Genomic DNA, 24,486 nt, shown 5'->3' with positions numbered 1-24,486 from the left:
GAGACTAGGATCTATGAGCCTGTTGCAGCACGGACCGCAATTGCAACTGTGTACACTGATCGAGTGATTGTTATCCATTGCACATGCATATAGACCACACTGCGCATGTGTGGCGATCTCACTGCGAGGATGCACATAGGAATTAATCGCAGAGAGAGACAGGCTGTGAGCGTTTGGGGTTATGACAGGGGAGTGTTCGCAGAAACAGACGTGCCTGTCCATTTTGGGCACCATTTCATGGCGTGCATAAATTAGCCACTGTGATTGCATACGCAGCTTGAGTACTCTCATGCGATGAGACTAGCAAATTCTGAGACTGGTCAGACCTGCTGTAATTGTGCGTGAGGGGCCGATGTGCTTCGATGTTACCGGTGTATACGCAGTATTACGGATGCGAGACAGCAGTAGTGGGCGTTTCTATGCAGGTATTAGCATATTTCTACTTCAGGGTCCATAGGGTATCCACAGGATACCTTGGGGTATAGGTGTGACGTCAGTCGCAGGGCACCAAAGAGTTAAGCTTTCAGCCTCCCAGGATGCACTAGGTCCCCCTCCTATACCCCGCCCCCGGGCCAAGGCACCTCAGTTTAGTTTGGTGCCCGGCCGGAGTCGGGTGCACCTGTTGGAGTGGGGGCTAGAAGAGCCCCTGAAGCTTTTTCTTCATGCAGCTGTGGCTGCACATCTGGATGAACAGCATGGACAGTCAGTCCTGACGTCCATGCTGTCTTCCCTACACCCCGCCGGTACCAGAACGCCGGTACTGATCCGGGGATGCTGGTGGGCGTCTGGGGTCACAGCTAGCGGTGACCCCAGATGCTCCGGACCATGGCCGGATTCAAGGGGGACAGAGGTAAGCAGTGGGTCCCCGCTGATCACATGGTCCTAAGTCCCCAGGCAGGGGGCTCCCTGGGGACTGGCTGCAGCGTGGAGCCAGGCGACCAACCTGCGCTTCCACTACCCCCTGGGACAGCGGACCGCAGCAGAGCGGTAGCACTGCGGCGTCCCAGGGGTTAAATGCATGCCAGGGGAGCGCGCCTTCCCTGTCTCACAGCCGGCGCCTCCCCCGCTGCACACAGCCCTCTCTGCACTGTGCTGACTGGTCCTGTGTCAGCGCTCCTCCCCCAGGCCAGCTTCTCTCTGCTCCTCGGCGGCCATCTTCTCTGCAACGCATGGTGAACGCTGCTGGAAGTCTGGAAGGAAGCATCGTGGTCTGGGTCCCCCCGCATACCTCTCCTCCGCTGTGGCTCAGGTCTGTGTATGCAGCGCTGTGTCCTACCAGGCCCTGTGTCTGTGTAGTTGAGTGATCAGCGCTGTTAGTGCAGGAATTGTTATTTCTCTGCATTGTATGTGACTGTGCTAGCGCTGCCTGTAACTTTTCTTCTCTAAACTGTCAGCTTTATTACTGTCCCTGTTCTTTCTGCTAAAGCCCTTGCGGTGCGGTGCTGCAGGGTGGTCTCTCGCCTATTTAATACTTAATTTGTGAGAGAGGTCACATACGTGGTGCCATAATGTCTGAAAGTGATTTTCCCCTCCGGCTACAGTGTACCACGTGCAAAGTACCGTTAGCGGAGGGGGAGGGTAGCGCGGAGGGCCTTTGCCGGCAGTGTTTGTCCATGGCGCGGCCTATTACGGTTACAGCACCAGTACAGGAGCCGCCCTGGGCTTGTTTCGCTCAGGCGTTAACAGCTTTAGTGGGCCAGTTAGCTCCGCAGCCCGCGTTTACTCCGATGGGTTTGTCCCAGCAGTCTGTGGTGTCGTCACCCATGCAGGGGTTCCCACGACAATTGGTGGTACCCCACAGTCTCCCTATTTCCCCGCTCCCGGGTTCTCAGGAGCCAGCGTGGGTTAACTCCCTGACGAGTTCTGTACAGCACTTGTCGGATGTGTTGCAAGGGGAGTCTGTGATGCGGCCTCATAAAAGGCCGGTGGCGTCTCTGTCCGCTCCTTATGAGGATGACGAAGGGACGTCTGATGATGGGGAGATTCTGGATCCTTACGATCAGGAACCTTTCCATACTAAGGACGCTGATGCTAAGTCCAAAGTATATATTCCTGGACTTATTCGGGCGGTCCGCACAGCCTTGGTGATTGAGGACGAAGTTCCCCCAGCGGCTAAATCTAAGTATGCCTTTTTCAAAGATGTGAAGGGCGATGCCACAGTCTTTCCTCTTTCGGGTCAGTTGGTGGACCATTTAGAGGAGGCGTGGAAACAACCTGGCAAAAGATACCAGCCGCAGAGACGCCTGGCGGTGGCTTATCCGTTCGCGGATAATTATTTTGCTAAGTGGGAATCCCCTCCACAGGTGGATTCTCACGTGACCCGTCTTGTCCGTAGTGCCACATTGCCGATGCCATCCATGTCCTCCCTTAAGGATGCTACGGACCGCAAGGTAGAAATCTGCCTGAAGTCCGCTTATTCCCTTGCAGGGGGGGCAGCACGGCCGGCTATGGCCATTTGCTGGGTTGCCAGAGCGATGGAGCGCTGGGCGGATTCATTAGAGGCTTCTTTTGAATCCGACTGTCCGGCCGAACAGGCGGAGTTGATTGGCAATCTCCGTGATTCGGCCACCTACATCAACGAGGCGGCTCTAGACATTAGTACTCTGGTGTCTAGAATTTCTTCAGCAGCGGTAGCTGCTCGTCGCACCTTGTGGCTGCGATCCTGGAAGGCGGACGCAGATCCAAGAAAGGTCTGGAAGCGTTGCCGTTTACCGGAGAAGTTCTCTTCGGTCCGGATCTGGATAAGATTGTGGCCACGCTGGCGGCAGCCAAATCTGCTTGTCTCCCGTCGGCCGCTGCTCCTTCTGGTTCTGGACCATCGTCCTTTCGGTCATCTAGGGCCCAGGGCAGGCCCAAACCACAGTCGTTTCCTCGACAGGCTGGCCCTAAGAAATCCGTCAAGCCCCGGAAACAGGCATGGAGTACCAGACGTCCGGCCCCCAAGCCAGATGACAAGCCTGCGGCCTGACGGTCCGGGTCTCCCCTTGGGGGATCCCAGGGTGGGAGGCCGCCTGCTGCAGTTCTCCCGGTGTTGGTCGTTCACTACGACAGACACTTGGGTTCTGGAGGTGGTCTCTCACGGGTACGCCCTCTCCTTCCGGCACAGACCCCCGGCTCGATTCTTCACCACGGGTCTACCATCAGACCGGAACAAGGCTACGGAGCTGCGGAAGGTATTGCACACTATGCTCCAGGCTGGAGTTATAGTGCCTGTTCCATTCTCCCAGAGGGGCCAGGGTTTCTATTCAAATCTATTTTTGGTACAGAAACCCAATGGGTCATATCGTCCGATTCTCAACCTCAAAGCACTCAACAAGTCTTTGCGGGTCCCGAAGTTTCGGATGGAGACCCTACGGTCCATCATTCTGGCGCTGGAACCTGGGGACTACATGGTGTCATTGGACATACAGGACGCTATGGCGGTCATGGCGGCTTCTCTGCGGCTGCAAGGAGTCCGCATGTTGCCGTACTTGGACGACCTGTTATTGGTGGCAGGATCTCCAGAGCTCCTGTTACACCACTTGGACCTGACCATTGCGCTGCTGCAACGGCACGGCTGGCTAATCAACTGGCAGAAGTCCACTCTAATCCCGTCTCGGAGGATTCTGCATCTTGGAGCCTTATTGGACTCGGGACAGCAAAGGATCTTCGTGACGGAGGACAAGATCTCTGCTTTACAGTCAAGGGTGCGCAGTTGTCTGCACAGCCGCCGGGTGTCCTTACACTCGGCGATGAGGTTACTGGGCTCCATGGTGTCGGTGTTCGACATGGTGGAATACGCCCAGTTTCACTCCAGACCTCTGCAGCACCTGATCCTGTCCAAGTGGAACGGGCTGCCTCAGTCTCTGAAGTTCCAGACGATTGTGCTCACCCCGGAGGTTCGCCTGTCCCTTGCGTGGTGGTTAAAGACGACCCACCTCAACAAGGGACGTCCGTTCTGGGTTCCAAATTGGGTCCTGTTGACAACGGACGCCAGTCTTCGGGGCTGGGGAGCAGTTTCGGGTCCACACTTGTTCCAGGGCAGGTGGACACCGACAGAAGCGGAGCTTCAAATAAATATCTTGGAACTCCGTGCGGTCTTCAATGCTCTCCTGCAGGCACAGCGGTTTCTCCAGGGTCACCCGGTGCAGGTCCAGTCGGACAATGCTACCACCGTGGCCTACATAAACAGGCAAGGAGGAACTCGCAGTCGGGCGGCTCTCGTAGAGGTCTCTCGGATCCTGGTTTGGGCGGAGCGCAATCTTCCGGCCATATCAGCGGTCTTCATCCCGGGAGTGCTAAATTGGGAGGCGGACTTTCTAAGTCGCCAGGACGTTCATCCAGGGGAATGGTCCCTGCACCCGGACGTTTTTCAACTACTGGTGGACAGGTGGGGTCTTCCAGAAATCGACCTCATGGCGTCCCGGCACAACAACAAGTTGCCGGTGTACGGGTCTCGCACAAGAGACGAAGGGGCGTCTCTGGTGGATGCTCTGTCCGTCCGGTGGACGTTCAGGTTCGCATACCTGTTCCCTCCGGTCTCCCTTCTTCCACGGGTAATCCGGAAATTCAAACAGGAAGGAGGGACGCTCCTGTTGATAGCTCCCGTGTGGCCCAGACGGCACTGGTTCTCAGACCTTCAGGGTCTGTCCGTGGACAGTCCTCTGCGGTTGCCGCTACGACCGGACCTTCTGTCTCAGGGTCCTTGTCTTCACCCGGACCTGACTCGGCTGTCTTTGGCGGCGTGGCTGTTGAGACGGCCATGCTGAGGTCCTGGGGGCTTTCCAGCTCTGTGGTGCGTACCATGTTACGAGCTCGGAAACCGTCTTCCGCGAGGATATACCATCGCGTGTGGCATACGTTCTTCCAGTGGTGTCGACCGAGAGGTTATGCACCGCGGGAGTTTCGTCTGTCTCGGATTCTCGCCTTCCTGCAAGCGGGACTAGATCATGGGCTTCGCCTTGCTTCTTTGAAGGTACAGGTTTCGGCCCTATCTGTCTGGTTTCACCGTAGGATTGCTACAATCCCGGATGTGCGCACCTTTATGCAAGGTGTTCTCCGTATTCAGCCACCCTTTGTTCCACCTGTGGCGCCTTGGGATTTGGCTGTGGTCCTGAGGGCTCTCCAAGGACCGCCGTTTGAACCACTGGGCTCAGTGGATATTAAATGGCTAACAGCTAAGACTGTTTTCCTTCTGGCCGTTGCTTCAGCCAGACGTGTTTCTGAGTTTGGGGCTCTTTCTTGTAGACCCCCTTTCTTGGTTTTTCATGGGAACAGGGCAGTGCTCCGCACTCGGCCCGAGTTTCTTCCCAAAGTTGTTTCCCAGTTTCATGTTAACGAGGAAATAGTTGTTCCGGCCTTTAACTCACCGGGTCTTTCCGTGGGTGAGGCCTCTTTGGATGTTGTGCGGGCCTTAAGGACTTATGTTGACCGCACTTCTTTGTTTAGGAAGTCGGACGCTTTGTTGTCCTCTATGGCTTCTGTAAAAAGGGTTGGCCTGCTTCAAAGCAAACTTTGGCAGCCTGGATCCGTATGGCTATTTCTGAAGCTTATCTTCATGAAGGCCTACCGGTCCCTCCTTCTCTGAAGGCTCATTCCACTAGGTCTGTGGGTCCTTCGTGGGCAGCTCGACGTGGTGCCTCGGCAGTTAAAACAGATCTGCAAGGCTGCTACGTGGTCTTCTGTCCATACCTTCGTGAGGTATTACAGGTTTGACACCTTCGCCTCTCAGGATGCTTCCTTCGGGCGGCGGATTCTCCTTTCTGCACAGGAGCGTCCCCACCCTTAAAGGATACTGCTTTGGGACATCCCCAAGGTATCCTGTGGATACCCTATGGACCCTGAAGTAGAAAATATGAGATATGGTAAGAACTTACCCTTGTTATCTCTATTTCTACGAAGTCCATAGGGTTCCACAGGACTCCCGCCCTGTCGCACCTGTGCTGCAGATGGGCTTTGCTCTGGTCACCGGTTTTCCGTCTCCCTCTGGTGAGAATGTGATTCTTGTATGTGTCCAGATCTTTGTTCTCTCTCTTCCTTCTCCTCCTCCGGCCTATGGCTTGGTAACTAACTGAGGTGCCTTGGCCCGGGGGCGGGGTATAGGAGGGGGACCTAGTGCATCCTGGGAGGCTGAAAGCTTAACTCTTTGGTGCCCTGCGACTGACGTCACACCTATACCCCAAGGTATCCTGTGGAACCCTATGGACTTCGTAGAAATAGAGATAACAAGGGTAAGTTCTTACCATATCTCATATTTTTTTGCAGCTGCATTGCGTGCAATTACCCAGCTGAGATTGCAATTGCGATCCGTGCTGAATCGGCCCTAAGTCATTCATGAGGAGGGCAAAAATGGCCATAGCTGTGAAGGTTGCTGTCTATCAAGCTCTATGCAAACATTCTGGCCAACAGACTTATGGGGAAATGTATCAAACCTTCTAAAGAGTGGACAAATTACCCATAGCAACCCACCAGCTTCTACTTATTATTTTAAAGACTATACTTTATAAATGTTAGTAAGAAGATGGTTTGGTTGCTATAGGCAACTTCTACACTTGTTGTCTTCTCCACCCTTTAGAACAGAATACAGCTGTCAAAATCGATAGCTGCAGTTGTCGGAATGGTCAGTGCCACTGACCCGTTCATACATTACCTTGCCACTTCGGCGCCCTATCTAGGGGTAGCGATGCCAATAATGACTGGGATGCATAGCATTACTGCGTGCAGGGAGACGGTAACTGCAATATTTAACATGCGCAGTTACCGATTTTATACACCTCGCATCATAATACATCTTCCTCCTTGAGCCCAAAAAAGATAAGCCCCTAAAAGGTTGTCCAACTTCTTATACGTTTTGAACAGAGAGTACTAGACATTTTTTCTCAGTTCGATTGTAGGTTCTGCTTTGCAGCGGACACCCTTATAAGATGTGTGCCACGTGAGTTTAAATCTTTTACAAGAAAAGGATAAATAAGTGCCCGAAGTGTTTTCCTCACCTAAACAGGCAATGTAATTTCAGCCTGCAGAACAATTTGAACCTCTGAACTGGATATTATTTATTTATTATTTTCTTTATAAATTATTAGCAAATTAGGGACCTGATTCAGAGATGTACGTAAACCTGATGGTTTACGTGGGTCTGTGTATGTGCCAAATCAGTCCTGTCTGTTAGCACGCAGAGCCCTCAAGCCTCAGCATGATTGACATGCTATGCCCGTTTGGGGGCAGGGAAGGGGTGTCGCCAGCCTGCATTCCCGGAAGCTGGGGTCCGTCACCCCCCTCCCTTTTCCGGGAGTGCTGAGTACAGTGTCAGTGTTGGAGGATGCAGATTTCCTGGCCTCACAAGCAGCAGGAGGCAGCCAGTCTGAGTAAGCTTCAGCAATTAACATTTGACCATTCAATATTTTGAGAATTTAATTCTGTTTCACAAATATACTGTAAAGTATTGTATTGTATATTTTTGAAGTCTGATATGTGAAAGGCTAAGAACATTCTGGGATTTTAATTGCTTATTTTTCTGTTTTTAGTTTTTTACAAAAAGGACAATTGTTCCATCACCTTGGACACAAAATGAAGGGAAGCAGGCTGCCCAGTTTCATTCAACAAAATGTAAGTTCCCGACATTGTACAAAAACTGGAATTTTGGCATTTTAAAATAATCCAATATGTCTCTTTATTCCTCTTCTATATCCCCGCCCTTCTTCATTGACCATCACCCGGGCTATCTGGAAACTGTAGAGGGCTGAGGAGCTGCTGTTCTTGGTACAACCTCCTAGGATGCTACAAAGCGCTTTCCTGATGTACATCTGTGCGCCTGATTGTGCAAGGACTGATACACACACTGTGTCCATGTGTGCTGAATTACCCATTATTGCTCTTTAGACACACTATCGCTCAAGATTGCATGGTGTGCGGCTTTCAATCAGGCCCCTTACAATGCATGGGTGCCATGAATACTGATACTGGCATTTTCTCCTTCATCCACTAGGGGACACTGGAGTTCAAGACAGTGGGGTATAGACGGTGGTAGAGTAGAACCTGGCACCTTAAATAATTTAGAAGTGTGACTGGCTCCTCCCCCTCTATGCCCCATCAGCCCCAGTTTTTAGAATGTGCCCGAGAGAGCCGGTCGCACATCAGGCTGTCTCCAGCCTTTTTCATATTTTTTAATTTTTATAACAGTTCAGCTGACTGAGGACAGGCAGGCTGCTTGCTGTGGCAGTCTGCCTGCTACGTGGGAGCCGCCGGGAAGGGCACCACACTGCTACTGCAGCCTGTGTCCGGTGACCCTGAGGAGGGGGCACACACAAAGGAGTCATCGGACCCCGAGAATACCCGCCACTGCTGACACCGGCATGTGTCCGGGTTCCTCTCCGCCCCCTCAGCCCAGCATCCCGGCCGCAGCAGCTGTAAGTATGACCACTGCTCCTGATTAGCAGGAGCAGTGGAAGTATAGCTGGGCTCAGTGACACTGTCACTGTTAGGAGGGCCCGACTTTCCCCTGCCCCCGCACCACCCTCTCCCCGACTTCGGATACCAGGTCAAGGGGGTCACCAGGTGCTGTAGTCACGAGGGCGCAAATTACAGCCCCGGTCGTCGCTGGGGCTGCTGGAGGCACGTCATGCAATCTAGCGGCGCCTATTATAGTCGGGCTTCCTCCTCACTGCCGCGCTGTGTGCACCACGCGGCTGTCGGCGCTGCTGCATAGGAGAGCTCGTTAGCAGCGCCGATCGCGCTTGCCCTCCTCACACAAGGCGGGCTGCTGTGGCTACTAAGTCCCGCTGTCTTAATCAGCGCACGGACCCGGCGTCGAGACCCGCCCTAAACAAACACTTATGGCGCCTCCTGCAACAGCGGCGCCATTTGTCTCCCCCTTATTGCTCCGCAGCAGCAATAGCCGTCAAGCACAGTGCTGAGTCATTTCACTGGAGCAGTGGACATCAGCTGAGGCTCTCCTCTCCTGCTTAGCAGGAGAGGTGTCCTTTTAAGAGTATGCAGCGCGGACCAGCGCCGGCAAGGGAGCGCGCTTCCCTCTTAAGGAGAGGGGACAGCTGACAATATAAACACTCCCCCTTTTATTAAGAGGGTCCGTTGTGTAGCACAGCGCTGACTCACTCCTGCTCGGGGAAGAAAAGGGTCCCGCCGCCGGCTGAGTCCGGGTCTCCTGCCCCTCCCTCCACAAGGGGGAGATGTGTATTGAAGCTCCGTTAACTGTAGGTCAGGTAAGTGACAGACAGCTGACTGCTCTATCACTTACAAAAAGCGCTGGAGCTCTCACTGTAGGTACAGCGCCAGTCGCACTGAGGCAGCCTGTATATATTTAACAGGGCAGCACAGACTGTGTAATGGTTAGCATTGCCACCTCACAGCACTGAGGTCATGGGTTTGTTTCCCACTATGACCCTGTGTGGAGTTTGTATATTCTCCCTGTGCTTGTGTGTGTTTTATAACAGCGTAGCTGTTAGTCTGCTGAGGCGGTGCTTTAATGTATAAGCTCCGGCGCTAGCTACTTCGGGGCACTTGTGTTTAAGCTGCTTCGGCGCCCTCCACAGCAGTATAGCTCATTGCCCTAACACCTGCTGCTCTGATGGATATGTCTAGCCTTTTGCTGCCCCTCCCTCAACCTTGCGCTTAGCAGGTGCACTATGACTCCGCTTTATGCGGTTCTGTTGAGGGGACAGCTTATGTTAGCCGGGACTCTTCCAGGCTAGCATGGACATTTTGCGCACACAGCGCGGTATAACTTTACCCTAGCGCAGTGTAAGAGTCATCTCTGTCACTTCTGCAGATCGCTCCCCGTGTCCCGGTGCCTACAATGTACGTGTTGTGTGTGTGTGTGTGTGTGTGTATGTAGATGTATATGTAATCCCATATAGGTATGTATGTGTGTGTGTGTGTGTGTGTGTGTATATATGTGTGTGTATATATATATAACACACACACACACACACATGTGTGTGTGTATATATATATATATATATATATATATATATATATGTATGTGTGTGTATACCTTTTTTCTACTCTGCTAATCGGGTGGTCTATGGACAAGCCTTATTCCAGAGAGGTTAATTCGCACACTGCGCAAGGTTGACAATGTTCCAGTGCACGCTTTGGCAGCACATATACAAAAATATTGAAACGATATCTGTGGGTGAGGAGAACTCTCCATTGGGTTGGGTCTCAACCCAGCGTTGGCTGAGGGGGCAGGCCTTGGGTCAGGTCCTCCCGAATCATCCATTCTCGGGAACGAGAATCCCATATTGGGCTTACCATCCCTGTGGCCCAGCATTAGAGGCCGGGACGGCCACTTCTTTAGCTGTGTTAATAACAACAGCAGGCCTTTATCCCCTGTTTAGATTGGGGGATTGCGCTGTGGTTTTTCCCAAGGGACAGGTCTCCCTTTTAATATGTTGGGAAGGCTCTGTTAGAATACAGCTCACTTTTTGAGGACAGTAATCCCTTAAATTTGTGGATTGTTACTCTTCTGCACACATATATAGCTCAACTGATTAAGGCGAGCACTCCAGTAACAGAAGGGTCCCAGGTTCCATACCAGTCTGGGACAGCACGCTGATAAAATATCCTGGCCATTACACCGTAGCAGGCTGATGGCTACACGCAACACTTGAGCAGTCTCCCTGCGTTGAGGTAAGCCACATGTATTTATACTAAGCCCTGCTATAGAACATATACGTGTATTGCTCGTGTTCTAATTTTAAATATTATCGCACCTACTAATCTTGTATGTAGGTATGCATATGTGGAGATATATATATCGCTTCTTATCCTTATAAGGCAGAGGTAGGATCTGTTATCAGTTTTATGTCTGGTACTTAGCTTATTTAAAAGAAGGATTCTGCGATTTAAGTCTAGACTCTCCTCATCCAGTAGTTGGTACAATAACTCCGCTTTACACCATCTCTCCCTAAGGATTTGTATGTGGGTGTGTGTACGTACCTATATTTCCACGGATGGGAAGCCGCCTGCGATTACCAAAGCTGTCAGCTTATCTGTATATGTGTGTGTGTGTTATATATATATATATATATATATATTAAATGGTGGCTCTGTAGACTATAGTCATGTTCTGCAGCTTACATAGTGATAGACATTGCTTATATTATGAACCCTATACATGACTGGGGCCTTCTTGTATATAAAGATAAGTACTTCCATCCTCCTGGGGTTATAGTTCCTTCTTGTTAGTCCCTATCTATGGCGCCCCCCTTTAGGGTGATCTATGATTATTTTAACTTTGCACTTGGTAGCAAACTTATAAGACACTGAGAATGCAGGATATAGCAGGACATATATAAATATAGCATGCTGATCTCCCGATGCAGGAGTTTGACAAGTTAACTTGCTATGTTGGCACTACTCTTCCTTTCAAAGAGATGGCCTTCTTATGCAACTATGTTTATCTATATGTACGGGTGTATATATACTGATATATTCCCATTACTTGTATGCATATTTTCTAATAATTGGCAAAACCTGGTTTTTAACCCTATTGGTTATCACTACAGATATGTCCCTTCCTTTCTCGGGATAACTAATGCACTCTGTCTATGTACAGGTACCCTTCTCAGTATAGATTCCGGTACTCCATATTATTGTCTTGTCACATAGCTCAATAACATGAGTCTCTAAAGGGCCCCTAGGTACATTCTATCTGTACATAGAGAATCCAGGTTCTATTCTGTAATCAGGGATTCATTTGTTAAATTACATGAAGGCCTAGGGCCCCCGCCGATATAGGCAGGGTCAGGCCTGGATTTTATTAGATTGATGGGCGTAATACACACTTCTCCATTATAAGTGTTAATGTACTGATACTTAAACTAGTAGACCGTTTTGTGGTATAGGTATAATGTCTATATGGATACACATACCTAATATAACAAGCTCAGGTATAGAGTCCTGTTGAACGACCTTCCTGCCTCCACTAACATTTTGCTAGTTTATACAGTGTTTTCTACTGCAACATCTCCAGACTGAAGTCCGTGCTGTAGAGCATTGGGTCTTAGCCCACTGAAGCTATTCCCTATACCTGACGGGGCAGGTTGCTGTGAGATGAAAAAGGTCAGTGACATTCTACATAGCGTCCAGAGGGCTTTTGGCCGCTGACAGGTAAGCGGGCTTACCCCACTAATGCTCAACCTGTCATTGCATAGCCGCTTTCTCCCTTAGGCACCCTAGCTGCGGTCCTAGCAGCCATCTGCTTTTTTAATCAGTTGGCTCTACACTTTAGAGCTTCCCTGGTGCATAGTTTCAACATTGAGATTAGTGACACTCTTCTACTAGATCTGTTGGGATTATGGACTGAAGCGCTTTGAGGGTCTAGTGCACATCTTTACATTAAAGTGTGACAGTCAATATGTCCTACGCAGGGGGCCTGGTGGATTTCCTGTTCAATCTCTGTGGATGTTTTCATCACATTGACGGGTACCTGACTGGTACCTTCAGGGTTGTCCTAGTGCTCTAGCCTTGTGGTATGGAATGCTTCCCTATATTGGTAGCTTCCTGCGTGGCTGTTGCATCCGTGCTCTATAACAACTAGGGTATCCTGGTTGTTCACCCTATGTTCAGGCCAGCGGTTGGTACTGCCTACGCACTTCCATCATGTTGGAAGTTGTCTGTTGTTTTGAAGTTAGTGGCTGTGATTTGCTTTTCGACTGCAGGTGTTCAGTCGCTGTTTTCTACTCTGTTTTCAGAATGGGTTGTTCTACTGTCTGACCCTCTGACAGGTATTGTAATCTCAATCCTCTCGAAGCTGCCTCGGCCTCATTCCCAGTGTGATCTCCACTCGTTGGAGACTTCTATGGTCTCTCCCTTCCGCTGGTTTACAACTTTGTAGTAGTTGGACTTCCAGAATGGTTCATGGTGACTGTTCGGCCTTGTCTTTTACCTCTGCATACTCTGTTAGGAGTCTGTGGACAGGATCAGCTCTGTTTCTGTAGATTGGTATCGTTATACTTGTATCTTTATGACTATGTCCAACAGTGCTGGTATTCTGCTATCTGCGACTGTTGCAGCTTTCTGTTTCTGAATCTGGTACGGTTTTCTCGAGTTTTGTTCTCGGGTTACTGCCTTTCTCATATGGATTCAGGTTGGAGTTCTCTGCTCCCAACAGTCCGGCTTGGTCTGTTTTCAGCTGAGCTTACAGCGTTAGGATGCTTCTCACCTGAGGGTGTTTTCTCACTAGCCGCTTATTCCATTCTATTTACGCTGTAAGTTGTGATATTTCTCCTTCATCCACTAGGGGACACTGGAGCTTCATGACAGTGGGGTATAGACGGTGGGTTGAGTTGAGCCTGGCACTTTAAAAATCTACAAGTGTGACTTGCTCCTCCCCCTCTATGCCCCATCAACCCCAGTTTTTAGAATGTGCCCGAGTAGAGCCGGTGCACAGGGGCTGTCTCCAGCCCTTATATTTATTTTATATAGAAAAGAATCAAAGTCACAAGAGGACAGGTAGACTGTTAGCTGTGACAGTCTGCCTGCATCGTGGGAGCCGCCAGAGAGGGGACCACACGGCTACTGCAGCCTGTGTCCGGTCACCCTATGGAGGGGAGGCTGCTTTAGGCAGTTAGGAGTCATCAGACTCAGCGGGGCCCGCCACAGCTACCACTGGCTTGTGTCCGGGTCCCCGCTCTCCCCTCACTGCCCAGCGCTCTGGCCGCAGCAGCCCGGTGAGTAGCACACCTCTCCTGACTAGCAGGAGAGGTGAAAATAACTGCTGGGTCTGAAACGCGCGGCTGTCAGCCCCCGCTGTCAGTTGCCACGCTGGTGTTGTGATAGAACACCAGCGCTGGCTGTTAGGTAGGCGCGCTCACAGCGGTCCTGCCTCTGCGTGCCGGTGCTTGTGTAAAAGGCACCGGCACGGTTATCACTGGCGGCGGTCGTGCCGCTGGCCCCCGCTGTCAGTGCGGGGACAGAGAGTGAGAACGTCCCACTGTATAAGTGTATGCCGCGCGCATACAAAGCGGCGGCCATTAGGAGGAGGAGCTTATGGGTCCCTCCTCCTCTTCCTCCTTCACTGCCTGGGCTAGTTTGGCGCGCTCTGAACGGGAGTGGCGCCTCAGACTGCAGGCACTGAGCGGAGGGGGAGAGGAGCAGATCAAAGACTGAGAGCATCTACAGGGGGTCTGTAAATACAGAGGGTGGTTTTAACTACTTTCTGGTCCTATTGATTGCTCCTCCCTTATATGCCTGTCTGCCCCTGTTACTGAGTTGCATTATTCTTGAAATTCTGCTCCTCCTATACTGCTCTGCATGCAATTTGAGTAGCATTATTATTGAAATTCTGCTCCTCCCTTATTGCTCTGTCTGCTCCCATACTTGAGTAGCATTATTATTGTAATTCTGCTTCTCCCTATACTTCTTCTGCATTCCTGAATTGTATGTGGTGCTTGTCTGTGAGTACATGATGACATCCAGGACAGAAAAAACTGCATCACAAAAGCTGTTTGCCTGCACTAAGTGCAGGAAGAAGTTTACCCATGCTCGCTCCGAAGGGTCTTCCCTGTGCGAGACATGTGAAGCAGACAGTGCTAACACGCAGTCTGTCACTCCCTCCTTCATAAATAGTTTGGCCGGGGTCATGGCGGACCTTTCTTCTGAATTAGCCGCTTCCCGTAGGGAACGGGAGTCTGCCAGAGATCTACCTGGCACATCTCACCCTTCTTTTCTAGCAGAACCAGCGTGGGCTCAGAATTTAGTCCGCTCGCTGAATAGCCTTGCTCAAGCGATGGGTTCTGCGTCTAAAGCTCCTGAAGCTACGGTAAGTCGCTCATCTAAAAAGAGGGCTCTTCCGGCGGTTCTCCAGTCGGATGAGGATTCGGCAGCGGATCACTCGTCTCAGGAGGAAGGGGAGATGCTGGACGAATCAGACGTAGAGACTTACTCACAAGAACCTGAGGCATTGCAAGGTATTGACGCACTCATTCTAGCGGTAAGGGAAGTTCTTAAGATTTCTGGCCAGGAAGCTCCAGAATCGTTAGAAGACTCCTTATTTGCCAGGTCACATTCCCTGTTTCTCCAGTTGGATGAACAGATGACGGCAGCCTGGCAGAATCCGGACCGTAAATTCCAGATTCCTAAGCGTTTCTTCTCTCTTTACCCATTTCCTGCGGAAAATAGGAAGAGGTGGGAAACCCCTCCACCTGTGGATTCTTCGGTTTCTCGGTTGTCAAACAAGACCACGTTACCTGTTCCAGGAGCTACTACATTGAAGGAAACCTCAGAGCGGAGATTAGAAACCACTTTGAAATCCATTTATACGGCCGCAGGTGCACTTCTCCGGCCGGCCTTGGTAGGATCTTGGGTCAACAAGGCTGTGGAAAAGTGGGCGGAACAATTGACTGAGGGTCTTAGATCCAGCACTCCGCGGGCAGATCTGATTACCTTGGCAGAACATATTCAGGAGTCTGCTGTATACTTAAAAGACGCCTCCAGAGATATCGGCCAGGTAGGCGCTAGGATTTCTGCTTCGGCGGTCTCTGCTCGCCGGGCACTTTGGCTTCGTGCCTGGCAAGCGGATGCGGAGTCAAAAAGAGCAGTGGAAGCTCTTCCTTTCACAGGCGATATTTTATTTGGTCCAGAGCTGGACAAATGGATCTCGCTGGCCACTGGAGGTAAGAGTACTTTTCTACCTTCATCAGCACCTCCGCGTCGCTCGTTTAGGGGACCTTCCTTTCGTTCCTTTCGAGCATCGGCAAGATTTCAGGGACGATCGCGAGGTTCGTCTTCAGCGGGGCGAGGAGGCCGTACTAGAGGACGTCAAGCAAATATTGGCCGCCGTCCAGATCCCAAGCCAGCAGACAAGCCTGTGGCATGACGGGCTCCCATCCCATCTCGGAAATCCGAAGGTGGGGGCACGCCTCCAGCGTTTCTCGGAGGTTCGGAGACGGACTTCTCCAGACACTTGGGTTCGAAATCTGGTATCTCAGGGGTACAAGATCGAGTTCGCTTTCACTCCTCCTCGGCGTTATTTTACAACAGGTTTGCCCGTCGATCCCTTGAAGCAACTAATTTTGCGTCAAGCGATCGAGAAACTTTTGCTGGCCGAGGTCCTTGTGGCGGTTCCCACTGCACAAAGGCAACAAGGGTTTTACTCAAACCTTTTTGTGGTTCCGAAACCAGATGGGTCAGTCAGACCCATTCTGAATCTGAAATCATTGAACCAGTATCTTTCATTTCACAGGTTCAAGATGGAATCTCTCCATTCTGTCATTGCGGGACTAGAGGCAGAAGAGTTTCTGGTGTCGATAGATATCAAGGACGCCTATCTGCATGTCCCAATTTGGGTTCCTCACCAGGCTTTCCTCAGATTTGCCATCAGGGAAGCTCATTTCCAGTTTCAGGCCCTGCCATTCGGTCTCTCGTCAGCTCCCAGGGTATTCACCAAAGTGATGGCCGTCATGGTGTCTCACTTGCGCTCTCGGGGGGTGACGATAGTTCCGTACCTAGACGATTTACTCATCAAGGCTCCGACGGCAGAAGTCCTTTTACACCAAGTGTCCCTTACACATCAGATTCTCATTCAACATGGATGGATTGTGAACTTCCAGAAGTCTCAGTTGATGCCGTCCCAGAGACTTCAGTTCCTAGGAATGATTCTAGACACTGTTCTGCTTCATATATTCTTGCCAAGGGACAAGGCCATAGCCATACAGGAGCTGGTTCGTCTAGTGCTCAGACCCAGGAAAGTATCTTTGCATCCGTCTCCTGGGGAAAATGGTGGCTTCCTTCGAGGCCATCCAATTCGGCAGGTTTCACTCCAGAATATTTCAACTGGATCTTCTGTCTCAGTGGTCCGGGTCCCACCTACAGATGCATCGGCTGGTGCGTCTGTCTCCCCGGACCCGCATATCCTTGCTCTGGTGGCTTCGGACGGAGCATCTGTTAGCGGGTCGCCGCTTCGGAATTTGGAATTGGACCTTGGTCACCACGGACGCCAGCCTCCGCGGATGGGGAGCGGTGGTTCTGGACAATCACTTCCAGGGGCTTTGGTCGCAGCAGGAGTCCCTCTTAACAATCAATGTTCTCGAACTGCGGGCAGTCTACAGAGCTTTGATACAGGCTGCTCCTCTGTTACGAGGACTTCCGGTTCGGATACAATCCGACAACGCCACGGCAGTGGCATACATAAATCGCCAAGGGGGAACCCGCAGTCGGATGGCAATGAGAGAAGCCAGTCGCATCCTTCTGTGGGCAGAAAGACACGTAGAGGTCATTTCCGCAGTGTTTATTCCGGGGGTCGACAACTGGGAAGCGGACTACCTCAGTCGTCAGGATCTTCATCCCGGGGAGTGGTCCCTTCATCCCGAGGTCTTTCATCAACTGGTTTGCAGATGGGTAAGCCACCGATAGACCTGATGGCATCTCGGATAAATCATCAACTACCCCTTTACTGCTCCAGGACCATGGATCCGGCAGCGGTGGGAGCGGATGCTTTACTGATCCCTTGGCCGTACAGCCTTGTGTACCTGTTCCCACCATTTCCGCTCCTCCCTCGGATTCTCAAGCGGATCAAACGAGAGTCGTCCACCGTCATCCTAGTGGCTCCGGATTGGCCTCGTCTGGTTTGGTACTCCGATCTTTTATTCCTTCTGGCAGACGAACCTTGGCCTCTTCCGCTACGATCGGACCTTCTACAACAGGGTCCATGTGTGTACCCGGATTTACGGCGGCTTCGTTTAACGGCATGGCTATTGAGACCGCCATCCTAAGAAGCCATGGAGTTCCTAGGTCGGTCATTCCTACCATGCTTAGGGCTAGAAAACCGGTAACATCAGCGCATTATCATTGCATTTGGAGGGCTTATATCTCCTGGTGTGAAGGTCGTGGATCCTCCACTTCCTCTTTTCATTTACCACGTCTTCTTCTTTTTCTTCAAAAAGGCCTCGATGCGGGGTTACGCTTGGGATCGCTTAAAGTGCAGATTTCTGCTCTTTCTATTTTTTTCCAGCGTCGCCTAGCTCTGATTCCGGAGGTTCAGACCTTTTTTCAAGGGGTTCTTAGAATTCAGCCCTCCTTTGTGCCACCCACGGCTCCTTGGGACCTGAATCTTGTTTTATCTTTTCTTCAGTCATCCACCTTTGAGCCTTTGCAGGAGGTGGAATTGAAGTATTTGACTTGGAAGATGATCCTTTTATTGGCCCTGGCTTCGGCCAGACGTGTGTCTGAACTTGGAGCCTTGTCCTGCCGTTCCCCTTACTTGATTTTTCACGAAGATCGGGCGGAACTTCGTACCCGGCCTTCCTTTTTGCCCAAGGTGGTCTCGGGTTTTCATCTGAATCAGCCGATTGTAGTGCCAGCGTTGTCGGACTCTTCTGGGGATTCTCACTCCTTGGATGTGGTTTGGGCACTTCGCATTTATGTGTCCCGTACTGAGGGGCTACGTAAATCAGAGGCTCTATTCGTCCTTTATGATGCTAATCGGCGTGGCTGGCCTGCGTCTAAACAAACTTTGGCCAGGTGGATTCGTCTGACTATTCGTCAGGCATATGTTGCTTCTGCTCGACCACCGCTGGTATCCATTTCTGCGCATTCTACGCGCTCTGTGGGTACTTCTTGGGCGGCACGTAGAGGTGTCTCGGCTTCACAGCTTTGTAGGGCAGCGACGTGGTCTTCGGTTCATACTTTTGTACGTTTCTACAGATTTGACACTTTTGCGGCTTCTGCTTCAAATTTTGGTCGTAGTGTCTTGCAGGGCGTTCAGCACTCTCCCCCCCAGGAGGGTAGCTTTGGGACGTCCCCACTGTCATGAAGCTCCAGTGTCCCCTAGTGGATGAAGGAGAAAACAGGATTTTGGTACTTACCGTTAAATCCATTTCTCCGATTCCACAGGGGACACTGGACGCCCACCCAGTGCTTCTTGCCTGTTCTCAGTTGCTTGTTCTGCTTCAGTTCTGTTGCAGTTTTGTCTGTTTTTATTGTGTGACTGTTTATCACTGCAGCCTGCTGTGTTCTTGCAGTGTGTCAGTATGTTGGATGTTTCTTTTCCTGTTCTCCTTCTCTGTTCTTCAGTCTGTTCTCCGTCTCCTCTCGGGCTCAGTTCTTTAAAACTGGGGTTGATGGGGCATAGAGGGGGAGGAGCCAGTCACACTTGTAGATTTTTAAAGTGCCAGGCTCAACTCAACCCACCGTCTATACCCCACTGTCATGAAGCTTCAGTGTCCCCTGTGGAATCGGAGAAATGGATTTAACGGTAAGTACCAAAATCCTGTTTTCTGTGTCTGTTCCGCAGGGAGTTCTGATTGTCTCCTGGCTCACGACATTTGATCCTCAGCTCTTGCCTTTCCGTTGAACCTCTGGTTCTTGGCGGTCCCTGTTCGGTTGGCCAAAGGGTTGGCATGTTCTCAGCGCTTCCCACCCAGGAGGTTGGCTTTGGGACGTCCCCACTGTCTTGAACTCCAGTGTCCCCTAGTGGATGAAGGAGAAAACAGGATTTTGGTACTTACCGATAAATCCCTTTCTCCGATTCCACAGGGGACACTGGACGCCCGCCCAGCGCTGCATACCTGCCAGTTGTTTCGTTCCTTCTATGGTTGTGTGACTGCATGATTCCCTGCAGTGGTTTCCTCTGTTCTCCTTCAGTCGGTCTTGTTCCGTTCTGTGGTCTTCTCCTTCTCCTCGTTTTCCTGTTGTCCTCCGTCTCTTCTTGGGCTCAGTTCTTAAACTGGGGCTGATGGGGCATAGAGGGGGAGGAGCCAGTCACACTTCTAAATTATTTAAGGTGCCAGGCTCTACTCTACCACCGTCTATACCCCACTGTCTTGAACTCCAGTGTCCCCTGTGGAATCGGAGAAAGGGATTTATCGGTAAGTACCAAAATCCTGTTTTCATGTAGCTTCTCTGTACGAATCATTCAATAATCTGGGTAAAAAGTCAAAAGACAGAGGTCAGATACGAGTGGCCCATGCTTTGCGCCATGCAGCGATAAGCTTAATCTGCGACTTTAGAAATTACGGCTGTTGGTGCGGCATGCGCAACACTTCAAGAAAGCGAGGGGTCAGCGTCGCCTGGTAATATGTTAAAAAAAGAATCGGCAGTTATTTCCCCACCACCACCTTATCCACAATTAGACAATTTGTATATGAGCCATGGACTGAAGCAGATTGAAAGTTTTAGATTCCGCAAAATAGAGGAAAACAAGATTGATCAGCCTTCATATAAACAGTCTGCATAACAAGGAATCTTCCCACCCGGTTCTGACTGTATCAGGAGCCCGACTTCTGCTCTAGTGGATTCAGTGGTTTGACTCAACTTGAGGTTCTTAGGTGAGGGGGAATCATGGATCCAGAGATATACTGTTCAAACCTGGTTTTTGGTCCAAAAATCAAACTGCTGTTTGGCTACTTTCTACTTCAATCACCTCAACATCTATGTTCGATTGGACAGGCTCATGATTGAATCGTTTAGGTCTGTTATGGATGTCAAGGATGCTTGTTACCATCAGGGATGTTTTCCAGGTGCATTACCGAGAAGCAACACAAATGTTGGAGTCCCTTGGTTGTATTAACTAGACTTGTCTTCCTTGTTCTGCTGTTTGACACTTTGCAGAAGAGGATTTTTTTTTCTTCAGGGGAACAAGGTAGACTGAGGGAGGAGCAGAAAACGCAGTGATTCCCAAACTTGCTTCTCATGGCACCAGATCAGTCCAGGTTTCAAGGCTATCCATGCTTCTGCACAAATTACTTTAATTAGTACCGCATTCATTTTTATTAAACAATCTGTGTGCAACCATGGATATCCTTTAAAACCTGGACTATTTAGGTGCCTTGAGGACAGAGTTTGGGAACCACTGTCCTAAAGGATGCTCTATACTCATGTGTCCCCCAATAGATTCAGATACAAATATTTAACTTGTGTATTTATGTATTGATCTGTAAATGGCCTTTTTGCTATATTCACATTATTGTAGCAGGAAAGATGGGAGCTGACTATATTGGACCTCAAATTACATGCCAGCTTCCTTGGCTCACAACCGGTCACGTGCTGTTCATTTTTGAAAACGATGGACAAAAAACCCAGCAATTCACATTTAATGCAGGAGTGTAAAACAACTTTAATTTCTTTGGTTTAAGAGCTACATCAAGTTATACGGTGATTCAACATGCTTGGCATTGTTTTATGGTCCTTTTTTGTGTTTTAGTGTATGGTTGGAAGTATACAATATTTTGGTCATTAATGTGATTTTGAAAATTTGATAAAGACCAAAACTAATGCCTTTTTGGTAGGTGTTGACCTTATTGATGTATCGCCTCTTGGGAGAGAACAAGCCATAACACCTGGAAAGAGCACAGGTAGCCATCACCTTTAAAACTTCACAAAATAAGCAATTATTATTTTTATTTCCTACAACCTAGTGCATAAAGTTGTTTCTTGAATTATCAAGCCCATTGTTTTTTGGGTTAGATTTATCTTGCATGAACAAACTGTAATGGAGTATACATATTTACTAAAGTTCAGTTCTTTGGAAAGTAAATTCCTCACAATGGTTTTACTCCTTTTCTTGCATATTCCATATTGTGCAATCTAAAGGGTGGTTACACACTATGCCAGAGGTTCCCAAGCTCCGCCATTACAGTCCAGGTTTTAAGGTTCTACATGCTTAAGCACAGGTGACTTAATTCGTACCTTAGTCCAGTGGTTCCCAAACTTTTTTGAATCACTGCGCCCCAGAGTATCGGAATTTATTTATATATTTTTTTTCATGGCACCACTTGGCCAAAAGTTCTAATTGAGAATGCAGAATACATACTAAATTAAGTAAATTGTGCTTACCTGTCCTCCTTTTGGTGCAGTTTTGTGGTAGTGTACAGGGTTGTGCTTGTGTTTGCCCTTGTATTTTATGATAGGTGAAACCAGTGCTCGTAGCTGCCAATCACTTTCACCATAAATAATTTGATTTTGGTCCTGAACCATAAACCCGTGGCACCCCTGAAAGTGCCCTGAGGCACCACAGGGTGCCACGGCACACAGTTTGGAAACCACTGCCTTAGTCAATTTGATTTAACCATCTGGACTCGAGCATGGCTATCCTTTAAAACTTGAACTGTAATGTCAAGAAACTATATTGGGAACCTCTGCACTACACGATGTATCGTTCTGATGTGGATCAGAACGATGTATATCGTATGGCACGTATAGTGTGCACACCTCATTGCGTGTTCATGAGGGTCGTTCATCAAATTGTCCCATCTGATGTGCTGCACAGTGGACGATGCAGTGAATGAAGCTGTGCTGTTAAATGCAACATGTAACTACACATTGTGTCGCCATACAATGGATAGCACAGTGTGCGCGTGCTGTATCGTTACATCGCGTTGTTCTGTCGCTGGGAACAAAGATCTTATAGTGTGTGTGTACCCAGCTTAACCGTATTGATTATTACTTTGAAAGTCCAATACAACCAAGGAAATCTCCAAAACATGACCTGTGCGAGTGTTTAGATTTTTATTTTTCACCCTATATTTTATTGTGTGTTTTAGTCTAACTTCTGGTGTACATTTTTATGTTTTTTGCAGTTGCATGCCAAACACAGTTGTCATTACCAGTTGACTTCAATTTAGAGAGAGTACTAGGTGAGTGAACCAGTAATGTGATAGGTGTGTGAATATACTGTATGTATACTCCGGTATTTCAGATTTGTCGTTTCTTTCACTTTGCGTTGAAAGTTCCATTTAATTTTGTGCTGAAACTGCTTTTGTCTGTAGATTTTTAAATTGTATTACAAGGTCTGTTTGGCACTTATTTTTAATATAAAGGTAGTTTGCAGCACTTGGCTTTGATAGTTGAAAGCAAGACATTCTAGATGTCAGACGGCCTGATTCATTACCGATTGCAATTACGCACGCAATCGGCCGATTGTTGTGTTCTGCGCATGCATCACAGTGCGTGAATCGGCCACTGCGATGGGGACTGCGATCGCAGCAGCTACCCAGACCCATCGCAGACTGATTGAAAGGAAGTGCCGTTTGAGGTTGGTAACGGGAGGTTGGTCTGACGAACGCAGGCGTACCAGTACGTTCGCAAGCCGTTGCAGGGGCGTGCATAAATTATCCACTGCAATCGCATACACAGTGTGAGGTCTCATAGCGCGTGTGGTTGTTAGCAATTCCTGAGTAAGATCAGGGCTTGTGAAGTGTGCGTGAGGCTGCAATGTTACTCGATTGTACCGATGGCTTCGCTATTCTGCTAAACATTACGGATGTGTGTAAGGTAAAGTGGGCGTCCTTATGTTGTGCGGGTTATGTTGTGTGGGTTAGCTTGCTATCGCAGTTGAACTGCGTGCGTACGCAATATTTAGATCCGTAAGTAATCTGGCCCAGAGTTGCTAACAAGCAAATGCAAACGTTTTATAGTAATCTCTGTTTTGTTCATTTTGGCCAAAGGTGAATATTTTAGGGCAGAAGAAAATGCTGATCAATCTCAGGAAAACTTGAGCTCTTTATCGTTACGAAGAAAGCTGTTTTTGGATGGGCAAGCCAATGGATCAGCGTGTTCATCGCCAAGTTCTCCCAAATCAGGACCATGTGATGCTCCACCAGCCTCTCTTGGTGTCCTTTGCTCAATTGATCTTTCTCCTGTTCGCTGCAGAAGTCCTATGCAGACTCCCAGTTCGGTAATGATCTGTACATATAATGGAAGTTTAATTGCATTTTAGAATAATTAAAACTATTTCAAGTGAAATAATGTTGACTAAAAGAAACTAAAATATGTAGATAGAGGATAATAGGACTTTTCAATCTGTTTTGTACCTTATGCACGAAGACCTTTGATCATATGATAAAATGATCAATGTACCTACTTAAATTAAAACTAGATCTTCATTTGATAAATTACATTTATGTATACTGTGACCTAATTATTTTGCTCTGTTACGGCCTCATTTATCAACGAGTTTATAACTCAAAACTAGTAATACATTTCACTTTTTATGATAAATGGTGCTTCAACCAATCTGCTCCCAACTATCATTTTTCTAACAGATGACAGTTAGGAGCTGATTGGCTGGAGCACAATTATCATACACAACAAGTTGTAAAACTTGTTACGTATGATAAAACTTGTTGATAAATGGGCCCCATAGTGCCGAAGTTGTAGAGCAGTGATTCCCAACCTTGGTCCTCAAGGCACACTAACAGTCTGGTTTTAGTGATTGTTCACAGATGGTTAAATCAAAATAACTGAGGTACTAATTAAGTCACTTGTGCTCAAGTATGGCTATCCCTAAAACCTGGACTGTTAGTATGCCTTGAGGACAGTGGTTGGGAACCCCTGATGTAGAGCATCACTGGCTGTACAAGTAGATACGTGTGGATTTTCTAGCATTGCATAGAAACCACAGCCGTTCTGATTGCAAATAAGATGCAGGGAAAGATTGCAAACTTGACTTACAGCACAGCCAGGACATCAAAGCTATATGATCCCTACTTAGTATCTGAAAAATATTACACATTGCTGACTCTGGAAACACTTTGGGTCATCACAGCTTCT

At 49.1% G+C, this 24,486-nt stretch overlaps 1 protein-coding gene across 1 annotated transcript in view; it reads left to right on the top strand.

Annotated features, from left to right (window-relative positions):
- The window catches only part of BORA (BORA aurora kinase A activator), a 60,571-nt gene that overhangs the window by 19,264 nt on the left and 16,821 nt on the right, over window positions 1-24,486 (top strand). Inside the window, exons 5-8 of the mRNA XM_088459382.1 lie at window positions 7,503-7,584; window positions 21,225-21,290; window positions 22,515-22,571; window positions 23,382-23,611. Coding sequence (XP_088315508.1) covers window positions 7,503-7,584; window positions 21,225-21,290; window positions 22,515-22,571; window positions 23,382-23,611 — 435 coding nt within the window. The remainder of the gene's footprint in view (window positions 1-7,502; window positions 7,585-21,224; window positions 21,291-22,514; window positions 22,572-23,381; window positions 23,612-24,486) is intronic.

Source organism: Taudactylus pleione, unplaced genomic scaffold (genome assembly GCF_031769625.1).
Source record: "Taudactylus pleione unplaced genomic scaffold, aTauple2 ptg000041l, whole genome shotgun sequence".
Classification (NCBI taxonomy): domain Eukaryota; kingdom Metazoa; phylum Chordata; class Amphibia; order Anura; family Myobatrachidae; genus Taudactylus; species Taudactylus pleione.
Note: the sequence above shows the minus strand (reverse complement) of the source record. Positions and strands in the feature narration are given on the sequence as shown.